Genomic DNA, 15,879 nt, shown 5'->3' on the forward strand with positions numbered 1-15,879 from the left:
TTAATTATATATAAATAATAGGCCCCAAATATTAACATATATAAAATTTTTAATTTAAAACTTAAAATTATATAAATTAATATATAATATTAGAAATATTTGATTTTTTTATATAAATATAGTTTATAAGATACTAATATAATATTTTTTTAATATTTAAATTAATAATATATTTAAAAAAATTATATATTTTATACTTAGAGATATAGACCGTATAGTAATATATTAAATATATTAAAATTGATAAAATAACTAATTTTATAATTATATTAATAATAAGATTAATAAAAAATAAATAAATCAAAATATTATAATTATATAAATTATATATAATCTTACAGCTTATTATACTAGTAATATTAATAAAAATATTATTTTTTATTTATAATAATATAACTAATTTATTTATTATTTTCAATAAAAAGTATTATTTTTTTAACATTATATTTAATTAAATATTTAAGTAAGCTAGTTATTTATATAAAATAAAATTATTTAAAAAACTAAAGTAAACTAGTAACAATCAATATTAAATATATTAGTTAAATTATTATTTTTATTTATAAATTTAATAAAAATAATACTGTAGCTAATAGTATAAAAATTCTATTAATAATTATTTTAGTCTAATATATATAAAATATAAAAATTTAAAAGTAATATTTAAAATAGTTTATACTTTTTATAATTTTAAAATTAAATATTTATTTAGTTATATAATTTAAATGAATATTCTTTTAGACTACAGCTACTATATTAAAAATAAAAATAAATTAATATAATAAAAATATTTAGTAAATTATAATTAATATTAATAATATTAATAGTAAAAAATTTAAATAATAATACTATTTTTATTAATAGAGATATTATATTAATATATATATTTATATTTTTTTTATTTAGATTTAATAAATATTTACTTTAAAAATAATTATCATTTTCTAAATAAAATATAGAAAATATTAAGTTTTTATTAACAGTATTAAATTTCTTATATTCAAATTAAATATTAAAATTTAATTATTCTTTATTATAATTATAATTATTATTATATTTATACTTATAATTTTTATTTTAATTTTAGCTATTATAATTATTATTATTTTAATTAAAAATATTATTAATTAAAATTTTATTAATAATAATATATATAAATAGTTATAAAAATTGATTTTTATAAATATATTTAAATTATATAAATTACATATAAATTAATAAAAGCATAGCAGTTTTCTTAAGTATTATAATTTAATTTATAGTAAATAATTAAAATATCATAATATTTTAAATTATTATAAAAGATTATAGAAGTTTAGTTTAATTATTTATAGTTATAATATTATATAACTTATTAAAAATATCTATAAATTTTATTAGAAATATATTTCAATTAAAGATATTATTATAATATATATTTATTTATTTATTAAATAAATAAATAGTAGTTATAAAACTAAAGATTTTATAAACTTTTTAAAAAATTTATATATTTTAATTATTATATTATAATCTTAAAAATATACTACAGAGCTGGACTTATATATAATATCAAAAATAATAACAACTAAATAGTTTAATTAATTTTATTTTCGGATATTTATATTATATATAATTTAATAAAGTATAATTTTTTTTCTAGTCTTAATAATACTATATTAAATATTTATATAAATAAATAGATTTTTATTTTTTATAGCTCAAATAGTAGGAACTTGTATAATTTATTTTCTATTATTCAAATATATAACTAATTTTTTAAAAATAGTATAATTATTTTAAAATAGTATAATCATTTTAAAATAGTATAATTATTTTCAAATAATTTCTAAGTATTTACATTTTTAGATCTAAAATAATCATATAGATTATATTATTATATTAACTAATTAAACTTATTTTTTAAATTTTAATACAGCTTTAAAAATATCTATATTAAATAAATCTTTTAATAATATTATAATATAATATATAACCACACTGCTTACGCAATAAAAGTAAATAATTAATTAATTAATAAATTAATAAATATTAGATTTAATATTAAACTGATTAAAATACCTTAAAGGCTTCTTTATCTTATTAAATATAAAAATTACTAAATAAAAATATAAAAAGCTGTTAATATTGTAGATATCAGTATATATAAAAAGATTTTAATAAAAAAAATAAATCTAATAAGAAATATAGCCACGAGGGCTTATAATCTATAAAAGAAAATATATATAGATTAATTAAGATAATTACAGCTACATGGCTGGTTCTCTAAGAGGTGGTAAGATCCGAGATCATGTGACCCCAGATATCTGTCACATACACTACTGCTAAACTCCTCACGTACCTAAGAGACAGAGGTAAGGCAGGTCTTTGGTAGTTGCTGCTTAGGCAGGCATGAAATTCCAGATTCGATCCCAGGCGAGTCCTTTGTACCTTGCATAGAAACTAGGACATCTCGAGGGAGGGGAGTTTATGCCTTTTTGAGATCACCACCATAGCTTAGTCCCGCCAGCGAATAAACAATTCAAGCCATACGTGTAGGCTGTAATCTTACCCATAGAAACCATGTTAACCTATTTGCAAAGGATGTTGTTGGCAATAGACCCCGATAGATCACCTATGCTGACAGGCCCTGGCTCAAACAATGATCCATACGTACAAGCGAATTTCTGCCAGGTCCACTGCGGTAAATTTCTTGCTACATGAAGAGATTAAGGCTCTTATAAGAGGGGTTTTCATGCGAGAAATTGCCAGTCGGAAATGTCTATCAAGGAGTTAAGTGATTTGCAGCATTCTGTGACAGCTACAAGCTTTCACAGAAGCAATATGTAAGCATTGGATCGTAATCCTGTATGCAGGAGGACTTTTATTCGAAACATTAGGGAACTGAGATAAACGCCACAGAACAATTACCTTTATTCATGACTGGGCCCTGTTTCATCCGTAAATAGTAGTGGATCTCCCTGCTCCCCAAGATTGATGAAGTCTTTAGGCGCGCTGTTGTTGTCGCAGGCCTCTCCACCCTTGATAACCTTGGCAGTGTGATTGTGAATACGTTTCCCAGTATGGCTATTGTGGAAAACCCGCACGGTAGCACCGTTGCGCTCCTTGCACTCGTTGAAACTGACATCATTGATACGACTGAGGAGCGTTCTTTCGCGCGCGAGTTTACGCTTGGAAAAGTCCAATTTATCCAAGGCGCCGGTAAGCCCATCCGTACTGTCGGATAAACTAGGGTAAGTTTGTGTAAGCCATGGATGTTCTAAGCATTCGTCGACAGTTATGCGCTTGTCAACATCGACCGTGAGCATCTTATCAATCAGATCCAAGGCCGGATCCCCGACAGAATCCCAATATGGTGATGGGTAGTCGAAACGACCCATTTTGATTTGTTGTGCAAGGGTGTAAGGGTTTTCCGGGGTGTAGAGTTCGTCGGAAAATGGCGGAAAGCCGCAGAGGCATATGTAGAGAACTACCCCAAGTGACCAAATGTCAACTGCTTTAGTGTACTTCCGCCGACGAGACTCCTGCAGTATCTCGGGCGCGACATCTAGAGAGTGAGCTTGAATGTCGAAGTGAGAGATGAGGAACTGGGTATCTGGGTATCTTACAGCTTGGCGTCCCGCATCTGTAAGACAAGAACTGGCGATTAGCAAATATGCTTACCAAAATCACATATTGTATGTACGACATACAGAGTAGTTGTGAATGAATCTTCACCAATTATCTTGGCCAGTCCAAAATCTCCAAGCTTTACTGTCAATCTTTGATCTGCAACGAGAATATTCTCTGGTTTGATGTCTCGGTGAACGATACCACGATCATGCTAACACGGATGGATCATCAGCTAACCCAGGAATGATACAACAACAGTCCATCTGACACATACCAAGTACTTTAGACCTTCAAATATCTGGATGAAAATATGGCGAGTCTCCGTTTCCGAGAACCTTTGTTTGCTGACGATCAGGTTGAAAAGCTCTCCTTCCGAGGCAAGTTCGAGTACAAGATATACCCCATCACTCTCATCGAATGTATCTTTGAGACATAGAAGATTCGGATGACTGACTCCCATCAGAAGCCCAATCTCTTGTTGTAAGGCGTCAGCCTGTGATTTTTGAGAGTCACTTGAACGCTTCTCGAACAGTTTGACCGCATAATTTATTCCCGTAGCTCGTTCCACACAAAGGTATACGCTAGCGAAATGTCCTTTTCCAAGTTGTTGAAGAGTTCTATACTGTTGACGAAAGCGATTTGTATCCCTTGTCCGAGGATATCTGAAGACAAAGCGTGCTTGGTCGAGAATTGTGATCTCGTCACCATCTTCTAATTCTCGATGTTGGTTACGTCCAACAATTGCATCGTTGACAAAAGTCCCGTTGCTAGACAAATCCTCTAGGATAGCAATTGAATCACCTTTCTTGTTCTCAGGGAACAACAGAAAGTGACGATTGGACACAGTGGGAATGTTTAGGACAAGATCTGACTTCTTGTTAGTAATCTGTGCATTGGACATGGCATCAAATCTTACTGACCACACTCACGATGGCGACCTATAAGATAGCCTCCCGGTGCCTGTAAACTCGCTCGCTTATTCTTTGACTCAGGCTCCTTGCGATGTCCCTTTTCTCCTTGCATGACTCCGTTAGATCCAAGCTCATGGCTCCCACATCCACTCCTTTTGCGCAAAACCAGAGAGGATGGAGCCTTATCATCGAGGGGAAGGAGATAACCCCAAACCCCTTCCGCAGCTTCGTCTTCAACTTCATCGGCAAGTGCTCTAGGTGGATAAACAAATTGAGAGAGGGCCTGTGTATCGTGAGGCGGGGATGGACTTGGCTGAGGAAACCCAGTACTCAAGGGCGTACTACACTGTTGGACGCGTTTTGTGTCATTCGCGGTTCCAGCTAGCTCTCTATCGTCGCTTCTAGTGCTCAACTCCTGCTGGACTATAGGCGTAGGTAGGTATAACTGATCAATTGGCTGTGGTGGTAATGCTTCAGACCGTCGCGCTTTTTTGAGGTCCTTCGAATCATGCTCCTTGTGTACCTACAATGAGATTTCAATCAATTAGCCTTGCGTGATAAGGTATTAGCACGGACTCGGTAGATCGATGTACCCTTCCGCGCTTGAGAGAGCTTCTCTCATTTTGTGGTGTCATTGTTCCGCCTTTAACATCATATCAAATTCTCAACTTGCATGTAGAAGCCTCAGATCTCATGGTCTGAACAAGACTGGTTCCTTCTAAAATTCTGTTTGAGACTAGCTGGAGATACGGCGGGATTGTGGTTGCTGCTTTTCCAGAACCCTCGACCTGCTACATTCACCTGTATAAGGGGCAGGAAAGCAAGAGCTCAAAATGGATTCCAGATAATGATTAGAAAAATCAAGATCGAGAAAGGAAAACAAAGATAAGGAAGATAAGGTTAAGAGATGTGGAAAGGAGATGGCGGGCCGACTGGCTCAATTTCGGCGAGGAGCGAGAAAGTGATGGATTTCAAGGGACTCTGAAACACTCATCAATGGGGGAGATACTGCTGTGGACCTGCTGTTAGGCAATCAATGCAAATCAAGCTGCAACTAGTGTGTGACTGATCGAGGAAGTCGTTCTCCGCTGCGCTTGAGACCTTCATTTAAGCTTTAGTTTTGTATATATAAGCTAATGGCACACTACAGGATGAAGTAAATTGGGATGACTCGTAGTCCTAGTTTATCTACTCATGTGAAAACAATCCAGCTAGAAAAGCAGATATGATGATGGTCAACTACCAGAACGCGTTCTGGTAACCAGTTTATCCGGTATGCGGATATACGTTAATACGAGTGAGCTCCGCAGGTAGTCTCCAAAGTAAGTTATTCTGAGAGCGATAATCGTACAGTGTGTACCTACAGAACTTTTAATGCGGGACTCTGGAGAGAGCTTATAGAAGACTGATTGGGCAAGCTATAAAGCATAAGTCAGTGAAAATAAGGACGTTAACGCACGATCTGTTGCTGAAAGACCAACTACAACATCCAATCATAAGAAGTTTGCTTTACAAGAGCCCGTCCGTTGTTGTGAGCTCACTATCAGTATGGCCTACATAGTGCCATGGTTTAACTTCGGATGTCTTATAAGCCGTCTTTCTACGTAGTGATTGTTAGCTTTCATAGCTTTTATAGCTGAACAAGTTCCCTCAAATTTGAGGCTGACCAAGTACGTAGGGGGCGGAGACCCTCAGGGGTAGTGGGGTGTGACTCCATGGACATTACTGCACTTAGTAGGTGAGTCTAACTACCTACGGGCCGAGGTACAGTACACCGTAATATTGGATCCACCTTCGGAGTGCAACTGCCAGATACGCACTAACTACCTGCGATATATGAATTCGCAAGCTACCCCGTATTCTCTCTGCTGAGTTCTTAGCCTTGCAGCCACTGCTCTGTGTAACTACCACTTCGACCTAGAGAACTCATAAATCACAACTGCTCTTAAGTCAATTCATAAGGAGCGTCTTCATGATGGTCGAGTAGGTCGGCCACAATCCACTCATATGCCGCAGATACTGATGAACTCTCGTAGGCTCCCCTCAGCTATTCGACGAGCTGCGCTAGGAAAGCTTGCAACGCTAGCAGCCCAAGCTCCAGAACACGATGCGGGCTCGATGATTGAGCGCATCTCGCAACCGTTGAAACAGCATGCTAATCGGCCACTTGGCAGTCCCCTGCCAGGCCAAGGTTCACCACGGACCTCCATGGTATGCTTCGCCCCGATATAGTACGTACACTGAGGACCATGAAGACTGACATTCCGGCAGGGTACCAGAGAGTTAGACGTGATAATTGCCCTATGTAAAGCTTCGAGTTTCACCGCTACTCCCCAAAATGCATCGAAGATCGCGTCGCAGCTGTGTCAATACCTTCCAGAATCGCACAGCCAGTCCTTCCGTCCTTCGCCCTTTCTGCATAACGTGAGACCTTCTCCGTGGGAGGCGCTCACTCATAATCTTACCTTGGCTCTCCTATCATTGGGCTCTAAATATGCAGGGCTGCGTACTATTGTCTTTGGTGCCCTCAGCGCATACTTACGAAGTTGCGCCGAGGCCATCGATGCCGTGGCGCCCTCTCAGCGCTACGAACCCGAAACAACGGGACACGAGAATTGGCATGAACTAGCCCGTATCTTATCAACCACCATGTCTCTTGTCGGCTTCATGGAAGCATTGGCCCGCTTCGATTCATTCTGTTCTACCGATGAGAAACTTCAGCTTCTTGAAACATTACGCTCATTACTCTCAGACCAATACATGATAGCCGTGGAGACCGCTTCTTCCACGGTGCGCAACCCAAGTGTTCCCGATGCTCTTGTGGGTGACTGGAGACGATACACTCACCGCTATGCTACCGATGGACGTCCCCTGGGGGCCATGTTGTTGCAGGAAGGCTTGGCACACTTTGTCAAATCGTGCGCTGTGTCTCTGAACGGGACACACGACCTCTCAGACGAAGACCTTCCGAATGAGCATCTTGGTGGCCGTCAATCAACCAGGTCTCTCAATGACGCCGAATTGGCCCTCGTCGATAAATTGGCAACAATCATAGCGGAGGAAATGCGCCTTCTGGAAGATGGATCGGACTACTTACAGCTTGGCTCGCCTTGGCAGCAGCGGCTTGCCTCTTCCGTGAAAAGGCTCGCCCTTACTGGCTACCTCAATTGTATCGTCGTAAGCGAGGATACCACAAACAGCGAAGACTTCCTTTCGTGGCTTGAGGCGACGGTTGCAGACCCGAATCAGATGTCGTACCCAGACCTAGCGACAACTACACTAAAAAGCATAGCGATTATTTCTCGGCTATCCCCTAGCAGCGCATCGTTCAGCAGTCGGTCCCTCTTGAAATTTATCGTCGATGGAAGCGTGTCCGCTCGTTCGACTAGTCTCGTTGCTGCACAATGTCTTGCTCATGTTCTAAGTATTCTTTCCCAGGACGCAGTCATAACAAACCTTTATTCGCTGGGAAACGCTTTGAGCCATGGCTCCGGCTCAGACAAATCCCATCAACTACAGCTTCTAGGTGACGGGACAACTCCTGGGAGCACGCTTGCTCTCTTGTCCCGAGGCTTGAGTGATAGTGCTATTTCCTCGGCTTGTGACGAGGGAGAAACAGGACATTATGGTAGAGTTATACAAGCCGTTGTGACGATTGCGAGTAAATGTGATGATGGAAAAATAAGTGCTTTGGCACAGTCAATGCTACTGCAAAAAATAGGGAAGGTGAATATCGCAGTGGATGCTTATATCATAAAAGAATCTGCTGCATTGTCCTTAAGTACTGGCCCGGCTGAGTTCCAGCTTCTTCTGAAGTTTTATGATCGTGCCTACAAGGACAGTGTCGCAAAAGGCTACCTGAATGTTGCCGAAGCCGTGCAGGGCGCAATGGCTTTTATCTCCGGCACGCTCACGAGAAACTCCGTTTTGTATAAGATTTATCTTATTCACCTGCTCGAAGGTGTGGTCAACAAAGGCGCCGCTACTGATATGGACCATGACCATCAGGAGATCTTACTCGCCCCTGACGATATCGGCCCTTTTTTGAAACCACTGGCTTTGCTTGTATCTTCAGGAAATGACTTAACAAAAAATTCGCGATCAGAAATGTGCTATGATCAAGATGTGCTGGCTCTTTTCCGAGATGCCTGGTTCAACATTGCGATTCACGGTATAACGCTCAATTCTGCTGTCGCCCAGCATCATTGCGAGGAACTGCGCGTACTTGCCAGGCACTCGCCTCCTCTCGTCTCCGAAGATCGCATGGACATGCTGGAGAGCGACGTGGAGCTGAATACGATGCTCAGGCGCGGATCGAGCCAGCAGCGGATCCTAGACCAAAAGAGGAAGCTGATGCTTGAATTACCTGGCCGAGAGGTCGAGGTGAAACGCCTCAGCTATCCGCGAGTGATTTTTCTTAGCGCTACATTGCTAGTTGAAAGTCTTCGCGCTTTGTCGGGAAACTGCACGACAATCCTCAGTTATTTCAGAGACCCTGTTCTAGCAACTGCTGAAATGGCTAGCTGCATGGGTGCTATCGCTGAGAAGGTTGTTTCTTGTCATCTTTCATTGACACTTGCTGGGAAATTGGAGCAGTTTTCTGTGCCGTTCCTATCCAGGGAGCTTGCGGGCTTCTTTGTTGCTTGCTGCCATCGTGTTGAACGAGTTCAGAATATTGCCGTCCTCTGCGCAGACAAAATAATGCGAGAGTGTCCTTCCGCTCTGTGTGAAAGGACATCTCTCTTTGCTCTGCTTGAGCTCTTGACTGTCATGTGGCAGTCTTGTTTTGAAGGCGAACTTGACGAGTACGAGTGGAAGCCATCTTTCACCTCTCCTACTGGTCTTGTCCGAGTCAATCTACCCGACAATTATAGTTTCAGAGAGAGGACACTGGAAGTTCTTTTAGAGCGTGCCCGGACGTGGGTGATCGCAGTCATGAGTATCTCACCTCTAGACGTCAAAGGACTTCTCCAGGTATGAGGCGACAATATTTGGCTACAATCCGCAACTAACCCTGCCTTACAGGCATATCTTTCCGTCTCTGATGACAACTGCGGAAACGGCCAGATCTCTCTGGGTCGGTCATTCGCTTTGGAAATGGGTGCGCTGATCCCAAGTAGTAATCAACGGCTTGGTACGTTCCAATACATCCTTTGCCTGCCAGATCGTCTCTTGTGGTAGAGATGCACCGCCACGCATGTAACTGATTCCTCTTAGGATCTGTCAAGAATGGTAGTGTTGGTGGCGTATTGAACATAGCCTCCGGTTTTATATCCCAGTTATCCACACGCGAGCGATACAAGTTATCGGAGACATCAAGTGTCGATGGCACCGTGCAAGGATTAGAGTTTTGTTCTGGTTAGGCTTCCCCTGCAGCTCGGTGTTTTCTTGCTGATGTACCTACATCAGATTCTGATGGCTCTGCACCAGGTTCTTCTAATTTGATCATGGCTAAAACCATGGAAGATAATCTTTCTAAACTCCACACACGTTTGAGGAATGGAATAAAAGTCCCTATCACACAAATGCGGAATGCACTGCGACAGGCTGCTGCCCTAGTGAGTAACGACGCTGAGAACCATGCTTATCTTGCACATTATCTAGTCATAGTGCCCTTCGAACAATTCTCGCAAGAGTCAATTGACATCGGGGCGTCTCTTTGGTTGAGTGTGATGCATGAGAATCCCAAGATGTGTGTCAAATTGTTATCTGAAATAATGGGGGCATGGGAAAGGTCAATATATCGCAAAAGGAACCTGTTCGATCCATCCTTCAAGTGAGTATACAGCTATGACAAGGTAGACACACCTATGCTAACACAGCCTGGAAAAAGCTGTATGGATCCATTCTTTAGCAAAATTGAATTGTTACCCACCGACAGGACTCTGGCGGCACGGAATCAGGAAAGGGCCCAGGAGAAGCTCATGCCACACTTGCGAGTCCTTGAGTTCTTTGAAAGCCATTTCAATGCCACTCGGCTGGCAAACGCTCAAGCCCAGCCTTTGTTTTGCCGTCTTGTTGACGCGACAATGACAGGATTGTTGCACGCTAGCAGTCACCCTTTAGCGCGAGAGCTGCACTTTCGTGTTATCTTGTTTAGTCTTAAAGTTTTGGGTGACTGTAGCTCACAAGATGCACATTTTCAATGGAAATTGAAGGATCAGATCTTGTCAGCCGCTTTGACCTGGTTCAAGACCTCACCAAGGTATTTCACATGCGATCTCTCGGGTTAGGCGCGTTCATTAATCTTTGAAATTCAGATGGTCTTTTGGAGGAAACCGCCTCCAGATCAAGGCTGAAGACAACATCCTCCGCGACGTTATTTCTGCCTTAAAGGGGGTGTCTGCCATTTCTCGCCAAACACAAGGGGCCTATAGATCATTGCAATCAAAACAGGATCTTCTCCATGTCTTTATAGAGAATGAGAGATCGCGCCTTAGAGTGTGGCTATACCCACTGGACTCCGATCGGAAGCACACAAGCCCACAGTCATCCTCGCCCAAGTCCCTTACCGAGGTTCGCTACTCTAAAACACTCAAGCTGGAGGCCAAAGTTGAAATAAGGCTAATGATCAGCCAGGAAGCCACGACCCTTTTAAGACTCGCTTGGAATGAACATCCAGGCTTGGCGGTCCAGCTGTCAACCCGATTTCCATCGGCGAAGCTCAAGAATGATGTTCGCTGGTTGATGCTCAATTTCCCAGAGAAGGCGATTGACGAGCCTGAAGGTCTGGAGCTGATTTTCGGTACCAATCTTCCCACTGACGTCTCGAGTCAACTGAAGGCAAGTTCAACGTTTGGCCCTAGTCAATTCGGTAAAGCTAACGTGAGTAGTATTTACTTTACTGGGCTTCAGTCAATCCAACCGAAGCCTTGACCTACTTCTTGCCCGCTTATGGCAATCACGCCTTCATACTACAATATGCAATGAGGGCTCTAGAGAGTCATCCCATCGACGTGCGCTTCTATTTTGTCCCACAACTAGTCCAAGCTTTGAGATACGATTCCCTGGGCTATGTCGAACGTTACATACTGGAAACTGCTAAGCTGTCTCAATTGTTCGCCCACCAAGTTATCTGGAATATGAAGGCAAATTCCTATAAGGACGAGGATTCGCAGATCGTGAGTTAATAAAACGTAGAGCAACCAGGGGTATGAGAGGACTGACAATTGTTCGCAGCCGGATCCACTTAAGCCAACCTTGGACAGATTTATGGATGCGTTGGTTGCAAGCTTCACAAATGAGGAGCGTGAATTCTACGAAAGGGAATTTACCTTTTTTAACGAAATTACTAGCATTTCAGGCAAGCTCCGACCGTATATAAAGAGAAGTAAGGCTGAAAAGAAAGAGAAGATTGAAGAAGAGCTTCGCAAGATCAAGGTGGAGGTCGGAGTATACCTTCCAAGCAACCCTGAGGGCGTTGTCGTGGGTATCGACCGCAAGTCTGGGAAACCTCTGCAAAGTCATGCCAAAGCACCATACATGGCGACCTTCAGGATTCAGAAGACTCGGACACAAGCACAAGGAACCCACAAAGAAACACGCTCACTTGCACAATGTTGCAGCGACTTGTCAATCTCGGGGGAGAGTCTGTCAAACGACGAGACCTACGAAGTCTGGCAATCAGCTATTTTCAAGGTTGGCGACGATTGTCGTCAAGACATGTTGGCCCTGCAGATGATAGCTGCTTTTCGAAGCATATTCGCAAGCGTCGGGCTTGACGTATGGGTGTTCCCTTACCGAGTGACCTCCACGGCTCCTGGGTGTGGGGTTATCGATGTTCTTCCAAATTCAATTTCGCGTGATATGCTGGGTCGTGAAGCTGTGAATGGTCTATATGACTACTTTATCTCTAAGTACGGTGGAGAGGATTCTATACGGTTTCAAGAGGCACGCACAAACTTCGTGAAGAGCATGGCTGCTTATTCCGTCATCTCCTATTTGCTTCAATTCAAAGATCGGCACAATGGAAACATCATGATCGACGATGCAGGCCACATCATACATATTGACTTCGGTTTTTGTTTCGACATTGCACCAGGGGGTGTGCGCTTCGAGCGCGCGCCTTTCAAACTGACATCTGAGATGGTTGCTGTAATGAGTGGTAATAATCACTCACATACTTCCCCCAGCGGCGGCTCTGGAAGTGGCTCTCACAGCCCCACTAGTACTCAGCCCTACATGTGGTTTGAATCGCTGGTCGTGAAGGCTTTTCTTGCGTCGAGGCCGCACAGCGCCAAACTTTCTCACATAGTGTCCTTGATGCTCGATAGTGGCTTGCCCTGCTTTAAGCCCGACACGTTGAAAAATTTCCGAGACCGATTTGTACCTGAGAAGAATGAGAGGGAGGCAGCTGATCACATGCGTGAGCTTGTGCGCAAGTCGTACATGAGTGTGTCGACGAAGGGATATGATCAGTTTCAATTGTTGACCAACGGCATCCCCTATTGAACCAAGCTAGTCAGTTTCTCAGCATGTACTGGACTTATGGAAAAATGTCAGATGAACTTATACTCCACCTCAATTGACAGTGTCTCAAGACTTGGTCCACTGTGTACAGTATATGAGCGTGTAAACAAGGGCAACAATAGTTCTAAAGACTCAATAAACTTCATTTAGTTCAGTCTTGTGATACAATGTGAATATAGACTCACTCGCAATAGGAACGAAAAGCGTGAATGCCCTGTGTAGATCATTGATAAGAAGAAGTGTCCTGGAAATAGGGAAGAACCGCAGAACATGCCAGCCAAAACTGCCCTCGAACCACAAGCTCAAAACAGAAGCCTTTCTCCCGCCAGCAACTCCCATTGACCAAAGTCAAGGGGGCCAAGAGTGTCGACGAGCAAATCAACCGAACGAAAAATCCTTAATAGATTCAGTTTACACAAGTCATGACATGGAGGGAAACAAGAGGGAAAGTGAAACATGATCGAAATTTCCCAACTGCCTTTTATATGGCACATACACGGTTTTCAAGGTTTCTCTGGCTATATACGCCGTCAGCCTGCTTCGTAAATCGGCTCTACAATCCCCTCGACATCACCTCATACTTGATGATAAATCCCTCCTATAAGTCCATGGTAAGGCAAAACAGATCAACCAATCCTGAACCTCTGCTCTGAAGATATCAAACGTGACTACAACTGGGGGGCAGTAGCAGGCTCGAATTGAAGTGGGGAGTAAACTGGTCACACTAATCCATGAAATCGCCGCGAAGAATCTTCTCCTGAAAAAAGTCAGGCTTGTTCTGTTTGGGTTGCTTGGGAATTTCGCGAGTCGGTTGCTCCATCGAAGCAATCGAGGTAGCCCGCTGGTGGTGACATTGCTGGCCTGAGCCGCTTAAGAGCTGGGTTTGAGGCGTGTTGGGCGAAGTTATTCCCAAGGATGGGGCACGCTCGGCCCGGGTTCGCAGGGCTTCAGACCAGTTGAAGCCTTCGCCTATTTGTCTCCAAGCCACGTTAGACATCTCGATCTCGGGAAGAACAACATTTGTACTAGCAACAGCTGACTCTGTGGGGCTATGGAAGCTTTTGCTACATGTGGGCGGTAAACGTCGTCTGCTAGACGCAGGAATCCCAGGGGGGGGAATATCTACCGTTGCTAATGCTGCCAGCACGAGCATCTCGTAGCGCTTGCGCGCCAAAAGAAAGACGTCGCGCGAATGGAGAGTGAGGAGCGGCGCTAGATGGTCCGCCACTCTCACTGTCTTCAACGACAGCGTCTTCTAGATTTGCCGAACCGGATCCAACTGAGCTGGAAATGCTGCCATGCCGCATGCTTTTGCTTCCCCATGGGGACGATTGATTCGGAGATCCAGCGAGCCCCAAGGTGGTGATGGACAGTCGTCGACCTTGACTGGGTGGTGCATTACCCACTGAACTATCCATAGAGCCCGTGGGTGCGCCCGCAGAATGTCCCTGGCTGCCGGACCTAGATAGATAATCCGCAAAGGAAAGGCCTGAGGCCAAGGATGCTCGGCGTCGATGCGCAGAAGAAGATGGGACCGAGATAGGGTCGGTTGAACGTTCATTTGACATGATGCCAAGACGCGCGTGAATTGGCCAATAAGGAGATAGCGAGGGTTATGTCTTAATCACATGGATCAAAGTGATGGGAAACCATTCGAAGAAGATATCGTAAGTGGGGGGAGTGGGAAAGGGATGAGAACGAGCAACGCCTTATGCGGAGAAGCACGGTGCGTTTGGGGAAAGAGTAAGTTAAAGTTTCCTAACTTCAGCAGAAGCCCTCGCTCAGGTGATAACTTGCTGTGGGCGATATAGCTTGACTCAGGCTGGGAACCGCTCTAGATACCGCTCTGGGCTGAACAGCCTCACGACCACACGAGGAGAACGTAGGAAGTGAACTGTAGCAAATCAGCATACATCAGTTGACCCACCGGCACGTTATGCTGATTTTGAAGAACATCCAAGGATCACTGAGACTCGACGAGTAACGGTGGCGACGCCAGATGGAGTGTCATGATGGGGGGGTTCATGAGATGGGATGGCATGGGCTTGACCAAGGGGTAATGGAAGGTTGCACGATAGGGGCAGGGGCAGAAGTAAAGCGTTGAGACCAATTGTTCAAACTCACCGGTCCAAGCGAAGCCCGGCCGAGAAACAGTCTGCAAATGTTCCGAACAGGCAAGAGGTGGGATGGTGAGATAAGAGGAGAGAGAAGAGGGGAGAAGAAGGGATAAGCGAGGTCGTGAGGTTTTAAAGTTTAAGAGTAGGGAGAGGGAAAGGAAGGAGAAGAAGGTTAAATCGATACAATGGCGATGAAATGGCGATGAAATGGAGATGAGATGGAGATTTGGGATGATGGGGATGGATGAAAGAATGATAGAGGTAATAGGGAAGAAAGGGTGATGGATTAGGAAGGATAGAAAGGAACCTTCTGAGGAGTGAAAGAAGGAAGGAAGGAAGGAGGGAGGGAAGAGGCGGAGGAGGCGGAGGAAGAGGAGGAGGAAATCAAGAGCGGTGGGAAAATATTAGATAGGAAGATGGATGGATGAATGGAATAGTATGTACCTCCTACTTACGTATGTACGGTACGGAGTAGTTACAGTGTAGTTAATCCCACATACCTTAACTAGTCCTTAGGTAGTTAAGTTACGGAAGTACTAACGTTACTGACTGACTGCCGGTTGCTTGGTTTGCTTCTTACCCCACAAAATAGAAAAGCGGTCTAGCCCTTTCCGTCTACTAATCTAACTAGGTAACCTGAACTACCCAGTTGACTGGGGTCGATAATTCATCATTGGTTTAGTGCATCCATGGTAAGATAAGTTAACGTATTTGGTAAGCGAACCGGCCACATAAGTGAGCCAGCCACCCCCTCAACCACTACTATATCT

At 42.5% G+C, this 15,879-nt stretch overlaps 4 protein-coding genes across 4 annotated transcripts; 1 reads left to right on the forward strand and 3 right to left on the reverse strand.

Moving 5' to 3' along the window:
* Positions 1-2,912: 2,912 nt before the first annotated feature.
* Positions 2,913-5,571, reverse strand: BO95DRAFT_518424 (CAMK family serine/threonine-protein kinase; the record flags this gene model as incomplete). The annotated part of the gene is made up of 5 exons (XM_025591969.1): positions 5,117-5,571; positions 4,533-5,046; positions 3,887-4,479; positions 3,693-3,823; positions 2,913-3,639 (listed from the first exon to the last, which is right to left on the reverse strand). The coding sequence occupies exons 1-5, from the start codon at positions 5,156-5,158 to the stop codon at positions 2,913-2,915; spliced, it is 2,007 nt and encodes a 668-aa protein (XP_025437313.1). The 5' UTR covers positions 5,159-5,571.
* Positions 5,572-6,338: 767 nt separating this feature from the next.
* stt4 (1-phosphatidylinositol 4-kinase STT4) lies at positions 6,339-13,118 on the forward strand. Its single transcript, XM_025591970.1, has 11 exons — positions 6,339-6,506; positions 6,560-6,734; positions 6,795-9,497; positions 9,549-9,657; positions 9,741-9,881; positions 9,954-10,299; positions 10,357-10,728; positions 10,784-11,039; positions 11,103-11,306; positions 11,357-11,644; positions 11,703-13,118. The coding sequence occupies exons 1-11, from the start codon at positions 6,496-6,498 to the stop codon at positions 12,972-12,974; spliced, it is 5,877 nt and encodes a 1,958-aa protein (XP_025437314.1). The 5' UTR covers positions 6,339-6,495; the 3' UTR covers positions 12,975-13,118.
* On the reverse strand, positions 13,017-13,492 carry BO95DRAFT_288641 (uncharacterized protein). The gene is made up of 2 exons (XM_025581707.1): positions 13,178-13,492; positions 13,017-13,123 (listed from the first exon to the last, which is right to left on the reverse strand). The coding sequence occupies exons 1-2, from the start codon at positions 13,329-13,331 to the stop codon at positions 13,059-13,061; spliced, it is 219 nt and encodes a 72-aa protein (XP_025437315.1). The 5' UTR covers positions 13,332-13,492; the 3' UTR covers positions 13,017-13,058.
* On the reverse strand, positions 13,493-14,977 carry BO95DRAFT_288640 (uncharacterized protein). The gene is made up of 3 exons (XM_025581706.1): positions 14,119-14,977; positions 13,574-13,961; positions 13,493-13,510 (listed from the first exon to the last, which is right to left on the reverse strand). The coding sequence occupies exons 1-2, from the start codon at positions 14,558-14,560 to the stop codon at positions 13,717-13,719; spliced, it is 687 nt and encodes a 228-aa protein (XP_025437316.1). The 5' UTR covers positions 14,561-14,977; the 3' UTR covers positions 13,493-13,510; positions 13,574-13,716.
* Between the last annotated feature and the right edge of the window lie 902 nt (positions 14,978-15,879).

The sequence above is a fragment of the Aspergillus brunneoviolaceus genome (assembly GCF_003184695.1).
Source record: "Aspergillus brunneoviolaceus CBS 621.78 unplaced genomic scaffold BO95scaffold_91, whole genome shotgun sequence".
Taxonomy (NCBI): Eukaryota; Fungi; Ascomycota; class Eurotiomycetes; order Eurotiales; family Aspergillaceae; genus Aspergillus; species Aspergillus brunneoviolaceus.

Excerpts from the sequence above, each read along its gene's own strand:
- stt4 (XM_025591970.1), top strand. Across the intron at positions 9,658-9,740 it reads AAGTAGTAATCAACGGCTTG|GATCTGTCAAGAATGGTAGT; the intron begins GTACGTTCCAAT and ends GATTCCTCTTAG. Across the intron at positions 10,300-10,356 it reads CTGTTCGATCCATCCTTCAA|CTGTATGGATCCATTCTTTA; the intron begins GTGAGTATACAG and ends GCCTGGAAAAAG.
- BO95DRAFT_288641 (XM_025581707.1), bottom strand. The coding sequence starts at position 13,331 with ATGGGAGTTGCTGGCGGGAGAAAGGCTTCTGTTTTGAGCTTGTGGTTC. Across the intron at positions 13,124-13,177 it reads GCTTTTCGTTCCTATTGCGA|TCTTTAGAACTATTGTTGCC; the intron begins GTGAGTCTATAT and ends AAGTTTATTGAG.
- BO95DRAFT_288640 (XM_025581706.1), bottom strand. The coding sequence starts at position 14,560 with ATGTCAAATGAACGTTCAACCGACCCTATCTCGGTCCCATCTTCTTCT. Across the intron at positions 13,962-14,118 it reads TGCTGGCAGCATTAGCAACG|GCGAAGGCTTCAACTGGTCT; the intron begins GTAGATATTCCC and ends GGAGACAAATAG.